At 34.6% G+C, this 12242-nt stretch overlaps 1 protein-coding gene across 3 annotated transcripts in view; it reads left to right on the top strand.

Annotated features, from left to right (window-relative positions):
- Positions 1 to 12242, top strand: part of Rubicon (run domain Beclin-1-interacting and cysteine-rich domain-containing protein rubicon) — a 32382-nt gene that overhangs the window by 5828 nt on the left and 14312 nt on the right. For 2 of the 3 annotated variants that reach the window (XM_089248339.1, XM_089248341.1), the window contains exons 5-16: positions 173 to 1130; positions 2118 to 2230; positions 2376 to 2537; positions 3287 to 3332; positions 4146 to 4205; positions 4654 to 4704; positions 6257 to 6328; positions 7503 to 7560; positions 8416 to 8554; positions 10636 to 10701; positions 11283 to 11356; positions 11660 to 11724. In XM_089248339.1, coding sequence (XP_089104465.1) covers positions 173 to 1130; positions 2118 to 2230; positions 2376 to 2537; positions 3287 to 3332; positions 4146 to 4205; positions 4654 to 4704; positions 6257 to 6328; positions 7503 to 7560; positions 8416 to 8554; positions 10636 to 10701; positions 11283 to 11356; positions 11660 to 11724 — 1864 coding nt within the window. The remainder of the gene's footprint in view (positions 1 to 172; positions 1131 to 2117; positions 2231 to 2375; positions 2538 to 3286; positions 3333 to 4145; positions 4206 to 4653; positions 4705 to 6256; positions 6329 to 7502; positions 7561 to 8415; positions 8555 to 10635; positions 10702 to 11282; positions 11357 to 11659; positions 11725 to 12242) is intronic. The other variant, XM_089248340.1, reaches the window with a different exon arrangement.

Raw genomic sequence — 12242 nt, 5'->3', positions numbered from 1 at the left:
GCATAGACTAGATGACTTTTCTTTCCAATTTTCTTTGAGAGATCATCAAGAAACCCTGAGGTTATAACCCTGTTTGTTAGAATACATGAATTTATCACCTCTTCAAACTCATATATTCTTGGAAAATTCAAATGTTTATTTGCTTTTAATTCGCTTGTGTTGTTTTCCTCAGGTTCCAATGCCATTGGATTTACAGAAAACTCATGTTCAGAAAAGAACATCAGCGAGGAAAGAAACTCATAAGCACGTATCAACTTCTAGCAAGGCATTCCAACCAGTTATTCCTAGTCAAGCCCATTCATCCAACAATCGATCCAGACATTTTCCAGATTTTATTTCGCAAAATACAGCTATTATAGATAGGAGTGATTCTGAAAATAATTTTAACTTTTCTAACATTTTGTACAAATCTCCATCATCTTCAAGGCGAACAAGAAGACATCGGGCCAATAACAAGTGTTCCAGTAGCAACGGTGGAGACCATAAAAGAAGTATGAGTCATCCTGTCCAAAACAAAGTCTTCCATTTGAAGTCTAATGGAGAAAGTGATAATGAACGCTGTGAAAGAGGGTCTCATTATCTTGCCAATCACGGACTGAATAAACCAGAATCAGTGTCTATAAATGAATTCAATCTCAGCCGAACACTTGTCTCGAGGAAGCGGAGTTCAAGTTGTCCAGACATCCACAAAATCAAATCATCAGCATCAAGCATTCAAAAGGGTTTGACTATAGATGATTTCAAAAATCTAAGCAAACAGCATCATTCAATGCTAAGCAACCTAGTCAGGACTGAAAAAACATGCAGTCCTACGTACGTCAAGAGTTGTGATAGTGTGTGCGATTCTGTCTATGGCAGCTTCTCTAATGTTGACGATTCACTCTCTCACACTAAGATAAATGAGAATAGCAGTGCAACTTCTCTAAGTAGTGTGACTTTGACAAGTGATTGCAATGCAACTGTCCGGAAAGTACAGCATTCTAGATCCAAGTCAGAGGGCATTGGAATTATTGACAATAGAACTTCTGACAGTTGTGACGATTCATCCCAGGATCCATTCCTATGCACATCTTTGCCTAATGTATTGGATGAACCAGGGCAGCAGCAAAAAACGAAAAGCATATTTGAAGGTATCCTATTTCAATTAGTAATATACTTGTATATGCTGCGGCCAAAGTCCGAAGTGGGGCTTCGCAAATTGGCAGAGTTTTAGCCAAAGTCCAATTTTCAGAAGTGATTAGTGATTTTTCTAGTTTTGGCCACCCAAAACGCAAAGTGGCTGGAGATTCTTTGTCAAAGTTTGATGTAAGATGATCCAGCAGGCACTAACTTTATTTTTTTTCATAGCCAACATGTGATATATGGCTATATATAGTAGCTGTGTAGTGGATTAGCTCGCTGTGACGAGAGAAAAAAGAAAAGAGAAATTTGAGAGAAACACTATATGTTAATATACAGTTTTTCTATCAAATTTTGGAGTGAAAAACGATTACTGCATTGTGACTGCGATATGATGGGTTGCCATAGATAACATGGCCATAATTATCACAAAAAAAATATGCTAACTTGGCGATGTCTCCAAATTATGTCTTTTCAGACTTTAGCCAGGGATCTCCAGTCACTTCCTGGCCAAAGCCCAAAATTCGGACATTGGCCGAGTCAATTTACAACAAAATTGGCTAATTCATGAACTGGCCGATTTATGATTTTAGCCACAATGTATATGTGAATAACAGTGGTCAATGCTTAGAGTCAATGAAGGACATTTTTTTTATGTTTTTACATTCATCAATTTTTCTCTCATTCTTTTACTTAAACGAGGAGACATAAAATCAACTTTATACAAAACATGGCACTATGCAGTGTTCCTCAAAGTGTAGCTCTTCACTATATCCAAATTTTAATAGTTTAAATATGTATTGCATATTACAATTACATTGTTAAAACTAATCCTATCCCGTAACTTCTTTTTTTTCAAAAACCAGATTTCACAGAAAAAAAAAATGTAACAGACCATTTAGCAGAACCCTAAAAATACATAGTGACTGTTTTTATTTTTATATCAGTTCTGTATTAAATTTCTAATAGTTTCACATAACAGGAACAATTTTTATCAGTAGGTGGTGCTATAACAGTTCCAACTGAATGTTTTTTCCCGAGACCTGAACCAGGGCAGACTCTAACAAGCTTTCTTTCGACTGATCTGAATATACGTGCTGAGCTCGATAGAGTAAGTCTGAGTACACCACTATGAATTATTGGCACATTTTGTTTAGTAGCAAATAGCCACCTAGTTGTGTGAATGTTTTTTTTCCCTTTGTGTAAGTAAAACTAATAATTTTAAAAATGAAAAGTTTTCCTTCCTTTATTTCCAGGAAAATGCACACTTTTGTATATCGGAGGCTTTGATTTCAGCAATAGAACAGATCAAATGTTCAAAGACCCTGAAGTATGTGGAAGAAGAAATAGAGAGTGATGAAGAAATTAAGAAATTGACTCAGAGGATTCGCATAAGGCGGCGAGAAAAACTACAAGAGGTACCGATGAACAATCAGTGTTTTTCTTTTCTTTGTGAATTGGCCTGACTTGAACGATAGGCTAGTTTAAAAGTTCCTAAGAGAAGGGCAAATGCCTGAAATGGGCAAAAAAACTGTTGGGCAACAATGGTTCTTGGGCCTCAGAGATACGTATAGACCTATGCCTTTTTTAATGGTTTGTCACTTCTTTAATGCTGCCAGTATATGGGGAAAATCCCAGCCATGCCAGTTATTATAGCTATTGAACGAATATGATTTGCACTCTCAGATTGATATTTTATTCTGTGAGACTTTGGTGGCCCAACATGTGTTAAAAGAGAGCGAGCGTGCTTATGAGACGATTTACAGTTTTCCCATGTGCAAGAATTATTTGCTAGGCTGTGAAGGCATTCATGTATTATCTAGAGTATTATTTTTGGCAACGATTTCAACCACTTCTTATTCAGAGAATACGCCAAGAGAGCAACAACGTTCTTTGGAAATGTTGAAATTAATTTTGTATGTGCTCCCATGATATGAAGAATGATATGTAGACTTGAAAGAATGTTTTTACATCTAGTTCTGTGTTTTTTTCTGGGGAAACTTTAACAGGAGCAGAAGCTGTCCAGGTTTGATATACATTCATAAGTAGTTTGTTAGTTTTAGATTTAAAAAGAATGTCTGCCCCCCCCCCATTCTAATCTCTTCTAGGTCAGGTTTGGCATTAATAAATGATAAAATTTGCATATTTTTTTTTGTTTTTATTCCAGAGAGCCTCAAAAACCACTAATCTCTTGAGCGATGGTCGGACTGACAGTAAGTGTGCCTAGCATTTATAATCGTTCCCAAATTATGGGCCATGAGTGTACTTCTGATAAAATATTTTTAATAAAATTTGTTGAGAACTAAGTTTCCTTGTGATATACAGAGGTTATAGTTAATATTATTCATTTTTAACAAGTAAAAAGTATTCTTAACACTGGGTTTTGAAACCACTGCCATCTAATTGAAGATCACTGTGCCTAAATATACATGCATACTTATTACATGCACCTTATCTATCTCATTTGTTATACATGTTTTTTTTAAATATTTTTGTTTTTCCCTTGTAAAATCTTGAACTTTTGTTAAATATGTTTGTCAATTGAAATAGTCCTAACCACTAGCTGCCTGGCAATCCAGTGGTTAGGGAGCTAGTTTCTGACTGTGCAGGTCTGAGTTCGAATCCCAGTTCGGGCGTGGATGTCTACTAACACACTAACAAATTCCCTGGACAGATCGTAAAGATCTCTTGGGAATATGAGGTGATCACATTATTAAAAAATATATCACTGTGCTTTTGATGTTCCAGCTCACTTGATGTGCAGTGGGACGTTGAATGTTATTAGTTCGGGATATATGGCAAATTTTGTTGCTGACCATTGCACATTGGATTTAGATTTGAAATCACAGCGCTGTTTATTTTTCTGTATTTCACTAATATGGTAACACTGGATAATGTACCTTGGAGATTAAGAATGATTATATATAATAGAGTTCTGTTAATACAAAGAATGACTGAGTTATGTGTTTGTTGAATTAAGGACATGGATTACTGCACTTAATAATTTTTTTCATTTCCCATTTCAGCTACAACCAGTCGTAGTGCTTCCCCTTTGTCTACATCACATTCATCAGAGTTTGGCACTGGTATGTTTTCACTCTAAGTCATTACTTTCAAAGTAACATTGTCTAAGAACAAACACAATAAGAAATAATTCATGTTCATCAGGGGGTGTCTAATGTTTTTGGACTCTCCAAGCCACACCAGAAGAAGGGCTGTTCTTAACTGCAGTAAATATACAACGATTAATCAAATGAAGCTCAAACACCTTTTTTTACTACAGAAAAAAAAATGTATTTGATAAATATATAATAAATAAGTATATATTTTTTTCACTTCTGTATATTACCATAATTGCATTCCCTTTCCCCAAAACCATGGGGCCCAGTGCAACTGCATCTGTTGCACACCTCTAAGGGGTAGCTCTGTTCAGTCTTCCAGTAAAGCAGAGTTTCTTTCTCTTGCATATTTTAAACCTCAATATGATAATGTTTTATTCTAATGAAATAAACTGATAATTGTCTTACTATGTAGCTGAAAGTATTGGGAGTGATGAAGAAAATGTTCAAGATCTTGAGCTATCAGGTATTCATTTCTTTTATCTTCATTGAATTATGTTACATTCTTTTTCTTTAAAAAAAAAGAAAACTGCCATTCATAACTGAATATTTTTAAATACCATTTTTTTCATACATACAGTAAACCCTCGATAAGTCGTCACCTCAAGTTATCGAAAAATCATGACGGCTTAAGCGGAGTGCCGTCAATTTTAATGTGCAATGTTGTGAAAATTGTATAAATTTAAAGTAATATGACATTTATTAAAATATGAATCAAAATAACAATATTAATAAAATTTACAGATTGCGAAAGAGAAAAATAACAATTTTCGATCTTTTTTTATCTCTTATTGCTTAAATTGTTGTGGTAAAATGTACTGTACACTTTGGTTTATACTAGCAATTTCTAATTTAGACTAACAGAGCAACTGTTAGAATATATAGGTAGCTTTTCTTCATAATACAACTCTCTATTGCACATTAATTTTACAGAGACATCAAATTTAATTTTAGTGTTTTAATTCTTCATCAGTAGTTCATGATACAACTACAAAGTAGTAATCTCTAAATCAAAATCTTACAGTTTTGACTTTGTGGAGGGGCCCTGGGCAGGAAAAAGTAAACAGGAGACCTCAATTTGGGAAAGATTGTCTAATTTTTTTCAACAAAGATATTTTGTTTAAATTTCAAGCCCTAAATTAGTAGAGTCCATGCTTTCTATGATTATTTATTATCCGTAGCCGTTGCACTTTGACTTTAACTTGATTAATTTGATTCTTCGATTTACATAATTTTTGATTTCCTTGCACTATGTGTAATCTTTGACGTATCAATAAATTTTGATTTTGCCGGAGATGCCTTGGTTCCCCCCTCCCCCTAGGGAAGGGGGGGGGGGTGAAGTGCTTACGTTGCTTCTTGCGACAGAGCCTGGGTGTCTTGCAGTTTCTCCAGTAGAGCCCACGCAGAAATGAGATATAGCTTGAACAGTCCCCAAAAACCTTAGTCGGCAAATGAACTTCCCCAGCGTAACTTTCATTACTTAATCTGTTCCGTTTGGGTATATAGGATTTTATGGTGACTTTTAAGCATATGGTAATGTTGTTAATAAGCTCTTTTTTTAATGGGAGCCATAAAAATAGTCTGTTACACTTTCTCACATTTTTTCATAGTGATGACTTAACCGAAATTAGCGACGAGTAAACGAGGGTTTAATAACATTGTTGTCTGTGAGAGCTGGTAGGCCCTGAAGAAAAATGGCGACTTAACCGGAGTGATGACTTATCGAGGTGACGACTTAACAAGGTTTTACTGTATATATGACATCCATATTTGTTATGGGCATCTTTTTCTCAGCCACCTCATTGGGCATTTTGCCTGTTGTGGCATTGTTATTTGTATTAAATATTTTGAAATAAAGTTACTATGCATGAAAATGCATAAAGTAAGCTCAGTACTTACAAGATTATTACTTATATGATCAGATAAATTTATAATTGTGCTGTGGTATGAAAGATAATTTTCATGTTAAAAAATGACTCTAGAGATGTCTATATATATTTTTTGTTTTCAATCTACAGAAAGTGTAAAATCCAATTTGAGTTCGGTAAAGGAAAGTGGATTATCACTGTCTATGGCATCCATGTATTCAGGTATGCTTGCACATATTTTTCCCATACTTTCTGTTATTACATAATTGCAGTAGAACCTCAGTTAGCCAGGGAAAGGGGCAGTGGATGCACAGTAACCTGGGATATTGAAAACTTTGGTTAATAGAGGCAATCTGTAAAAAAACAGCCTGAGAATCATGGGAAATTTTTCTTGTCGGATAATTTTGTCCTTACATATTCAAGTCTCTGATCCCCATGAGCGTCTTAAATTTTTTTCAGCCAACTTTGGCTTGCCATGAACAATTTGTCACCGCCCAGTCTTTGTTGGAGATCATTGTTTTCTCTTGCAAAATGGCACCAGAGATAGAAATTGCTTAGGCGCATTGCTGTCTGAATTAAATGAAAACTACTTTATATCAAAATTATAAAATTTGGTTTTCTTTTAACCCATTAACTGCCGAATTTTTTTTTTTTAAATTTTTGGCTGGATAAATGACATATATGCACGAAAAGTTTTAAACTTAAAACACGTAAAATGTCAAAATCCCCAAATGGGGATTGTGGCAGCTAATAGATTATGTGCTTTTTGTTTTCGAAGCTCCTTTCAAGTCAATCTTAGCACGAAACTTTAAATTTCTGCTTGGATCATTTCCAGTCTTGGTAATGATTTTCCCCCATCACCATATCCATGGTGAGTTTTTTGATTGATTGGTCATTTTTGGAGTCTTTTAATTGCTGCTATCTCTTTTCCAATTAAAACTTGCAACTACTCTCATCGGTTACTAGAACTCGTCGTGCTGTAACAGCAAAAGAGTTGCATGACCACCTGCCCTTGATTTTGATCACATGCCCCAGTTGATAGAAGCTTGGTTAATTGAGGTTTAATTGCACTGTGTATGTAAGGGATTTATTCTTAATACGCCAAAATCAGAAGCTTGTCTTTTTTTTACGTTTCAATTGTTTTTCTGAATTGATTCAATGATATCGTTCAAGAGAGACAACAAAACAAGGCTTCTAATTTTCACTCATAAGAGAAATACGATTATATATCCTGTGACTTTTTTTTTATTTGTATGATTTCATTTAAAAATGCTTGCATATTAATTGCAAAAATTCAATTAGTAATCAAAATAGATAGAAGATTTCATTTGGTTTGTGATTTTGATACCGAACTTAACATCAAGTGTCTAAATAAAATGTATTGCTTTCTACTCAGATGCTGACTTGATCAAAGCAAACAATGCCCATTCAGCCAACGTTTCAGAAGAAAAACGGTGAGTATTATGTGTTTCAAATAAAGTCTACTGTGTTTAGAGTCTTGTTTATAGGTAAGATATTGTTTTGTGAGGAGAAAATATAACCACACCAACTATAATACCCGGCACTGTCCGGGTTTTCTTCAATCATTGGGGGATGAAAAAAGTGGCAAACTATTATAAAGGAATGAACTATTCATAATACTGACATTATTAAAGAAATGACAAACCATTGTAAAGGCATATACATGTCTGATACACATTTTTAAGAAACCCCTTTAACAAAAGTAAACATTCTAAATGAAATTGTTGAGGTGCAGGAACCATTATTGCCCGACAGTTTTTCTGCCCGGCTCTGAAAAACTTTTAAAGTTGACTATTGTACAAGTCGGACCCTGTTTGGTATATATATGCAAATTTTTTTTTCGAGGATCGATCTAAAATTTTACATTTGTATACACAACATACACACACACGCGCAGACAGAAAAATCAATTTTATGTATATAGATATATTTAAATGATGTTCAAAAATATATAGTTACTACAGGCATCATCTTCGAATTTCCTTTAGTGAACAAATTTGTAAAAGAAGAGTTCAATTGTCTGTTATTTTTCTCAGAAGGAAATTAAAATTACAATTTCTTCGAAATCAAACATGCTATCATGAATGTTTCGATCATCACAGCATTCTTCAAACTTGTCAGTGGGAACACTTGTAGCCTATGAGTATTTTTTTATTTTTAAGGTTATTTCATTTCTCATGTTTGATATTCTTCGTAGTTGGCTGTTTTCAGTTTATCGAAACTAAAAACTGAAATAAGCAGACAAAGATTGTGTAATCTCAATTTTTTTTTTCCTTTATTTTTTACAGGAGCGATTTTGACTTGAGCAGTGTCCATTTATCAGCAGAGGCTGTCGCACTTTCACTAATCAAGCGTTTCTCTGAGAAGCAGCTTCCCAAAGCATCTGATCTCGAGTGGCTTGTGTCAGAACAAGATGCGCCGCAGAGGGTAAGAATAGGGTGGCCTGTATATTTTGTGACAAATGTTTTTTTAATTATCCAGTTTTTTTTTTTTTCAGTGAAAGTGAAAATCCTCATTTTTAAAGTTTTTTTTCAAAGAGCAAAAGTTTAAATAATTTGAATTTGTGAATTCATTACCTTAACGATAATTATATGTAGATCACGTTCAATGTCACCTTTTTTTTTTTAAGGTCAGAATTTCAATATTTTTCTGCCATCATTAAATTAGCGAATTGAACTTATTTGTTATTGGTCTACTTTTTTATGAAGTCATTTTTATTTCGTCTCTGAGGGTGATGCTTTATCGAGGTCTGACTTTAAAATGCCCTGGTTTTTAGAAAAATAGTCACGTCAGGTAACAAGTTAGTAAATTCTTAGCTTGATACAGCGAAACCCCCTCTTATAAGGTCACCCCTGGGATGCTGTCACGCCTGTTTTATGGGCCAAATAATACCTTCCGGCAGAAAGCCCATTTAAATACTGTTTTTTGAGCCCCTGCTTAACTGTATCTGAGTTAACCCACTGCTTAACTCAGATACGGTCACAGACATTATGTTTGTCATTCGTTCCATTGGACTAAAAAAACCCCGTATGGACACCAATAGTTGTAATTTTGGTTCAAATTATATCAGTGGGCTGGGCTATCTCTATTTGTTAATTAGGAGAAGACCCTTCAATTGCCTTATTATGAGTACCCGAAAGAATCGACTAAGGCTGGATGCTCAAGGTCCAGTCTGCACTTTCTCATGGTGCAGCCCGTAAGTAGCCATGTTTAATACATCGGCAGAAGATTGTGCTTTAGCGATGATAATGTGAGAATAGAAGATCATACCACAGAGAAATATCTGACATTGTTTAGAAATTAGCAATGTCGGAGTCATGGAAGAGGTAGAAGTTGGTATGGAAGAGGTAGAGTGCGAGAAGCAAGAAAGCAGTGTCAACAACTACTCTGTTTTTGAAGTACTGGATGGTACAGCCCCAAAGCAGAATGCTTAGCACTGTTCTGCGACGAGCACTCAGCTCACTAGAAATGTTCTGTGGTAAAAATCCCCATACATGTAATAGGGCTTGTTTGCACTTTTTCGTAAAATTCTTCCAAATTGTTCTGCAGTAGCACTAATTGTTCTGCGACGTACGTCACAGATTTTGGCACATTCTGCTTTGGGGTGGTACAGTAACGTTTTTGAAATACTGTACTGGAGGGATTAAATACATTTTCCTGTATTAACAATGACTGGAAGGCATTGGATTTGGTCTCGCAACTCAAAATATATTTTGAAGGAGTTGGAATACTCAGCAAGATCCACCAAACATTGATTGATCAGTTTTTCCGAAAGATATAAAATCAGAATGAAATTTTTTTCAGTAACGTAATCCTCACATATTCCCAAACAGATCTGTGTGATTTGTACGAGTTTAATTTGATTTGTTAAACTTCCAGATTTTGATTTGTTAAACTTCTTTGTATAATACTTCTTTTGAGATTTTAATTGCACATCATTGCAATAATCATGTATTTTCATGACTTCTCAAACGCATCTTATATAGTCAGAGTTTCTTTCATTTTCAAATAATGAACCATTTCAGTTTTTGTTAATACTCTATTTTACAGTTTCAACAAGAACCCTTTGAAATATGGTCACCTCTCTTTTACGGGGAATTTTTTTTCCGTCCCATGAGTGTTTGCAAAAGAGGGGGTTTTACTGTATTGAGATTACCATATAATTGATTTAAAAAAAAATTTTCTTCTCGTTTAATCATTTTTATCAAACCACTATCATTTTCTGCACAAAAGGGCCAATTTAGACTAGGATATATTCCAAACGATAGCATCTGGCATTTTAAAAAAAGAAATGACATGTCTTGCTGAGAGGTTGGTGTGTTTAACCCCTCAAATTTCACGAAACTATTTCAGAGTCTACAAGTGTCACAACCACATGGTTCTATTTTATAAAGAAAGTAAAATTGTGTGAAGATAAATCACAGTAACTATGAATATCATTTGTATTAATGATTTGATACTATTCGTGTAAATATATATATATATATGCACATACCTTTTCTTTTCAGCTTCTTCCACTACCAGACTCTTGGCCAGTTTCACCGGAGGATGATGATGATTATGATTTGAAAAAGGTATGTAGGCAGTTTAAAACATCTTTTAAGAATGTTCATAAGAATGAGAAATTCCTGCTAGAAGTTATTATACAAGTTTGAATGTTGATTTGACTATGACATTGACGTAACTATAGAATGTGATCGATGAATATATTATTGGCCGTATGTCTTTGTGTGTACGTCGAAAATGGGGCATACGCATGTTGTGTATGTTTCTGAATTCACAGCCTTCGAACCATCTCAATTTTATATTCTATATTTTATTTGTTCTTTTAACTTTTAAATTCCATTCTAAGTCTTACATGTTTTTGTGTTTGATCTGTCAATTTTTGTGGTTAATCTATGAATGTTTCCGTTTGTCACACAATTACTTTTATGTTTACTTTGAAGTTTTAATGTTTTTGTTGTTAACTTCTTTTACGCTCAGTATATTGTTGAGAGAGTTGTTTGCTTTTATTGCTGTGAAATTGCGATCGCTGTGTCGAACCCACCTTGCCGTATGTCTGTAAAGACGGGACAACCGAACTTATTGATATTGATATACAAGTGACTTCTGCTAGAAGTTACGTATTATACATTATTTCTTTCATATTTTTTAGACTCGCCTGAGAGGGAATTTGGAGTGGGCACCTCCCAGACGTCAAATCATTTCCATCATTCATCCTAAGCCCAGGTGAGACATTCGTCAAATTTTCTTTTCTTTTGATTTGTAATCTATTTCTCTTGGTCTTCTATGCGGGAAACAAAGGTAAGCCAGGGTTCCAGGGTGCATTTTCTTTCACCAGCATTTTATTATGAACTGTAATTTCATTTAGATATGTTTTTTTTTTTAAATTTCATCACCAAATTTGTCATCAAATTTTGTCTTAAAAAAATACTGTCATCAAATTTTTGCCAACATGTTTGAAATTTCACAAAAAAAAAAAAAAAAAAAAAATTCAAAGTGGATGAAAATTTCTTTCCCTATTTTTTCCAGGAGAAAAGATGCTATTGTGAAGCAAAATTATCGTTGCGCTGGTTGTGGAATGAAGATCACACAGAGTAAATAAGTTTTTTTCTCATTTTATGTTTCAGTTTTGGTTTGGGTAGTCCTATATGTTTGCATGTATAGTCGGTCCGCTTATAACATTTTTCACGAAACCATAACTAAAAACGTTATAAGCGGGAAAAGGTTGCAAACGTGAAATGTCTATAAGAATGACCTCATTCAATATGATGAATAAGGTCGCATCTCTGCAGAGTTGTGGCCGGCTGAAGCTTGTTTTTTTTGTGGTTCCAAAATTTGATTCACAAATGCAAGCTGATCTCCCCGTTAAAAAGTCTCACCACCGAGAGTAACAGTCCTACAATGGTACAATTATTCAATGATTATGCTTCACGCATAGGTAGAAAAACTGATGCCAGCACTAACATATAATAAGCATTACACACAAAAAACTTCATGGACATGCACTGATTTTTTAGAAGTTCTGCAGAGGAATATGGATGAGGTGCATGTGCAGTTTAGTAGTAGTAGTAAGGGCAGTTTGCTCTGCATACTGTTGGTGAACGAGAGAAAA

Source organism: Pholcus phalangioides, unplaced genomic scaffold (genome assembly GCF_987345545.1).
Source record: "Pholcus phalangioides strain wild (caught in Gottingen) unplaced genomic scaffold, Ppha-v1.0 ptg000020l_1, whole genome shotgun sequence".
NCBI classification, from domain to species: Eukaryota; Metazoa; Arthropoda; class Arachnida; order Araneae; family Pholcidae; genus Pholcus; species Pholcus phalangioides.
The sequence above is the reverse complement of the archived record's forward strand: the minus strand, read 5'-3'. Positions and strand labels throughout refer to the sequence as shown.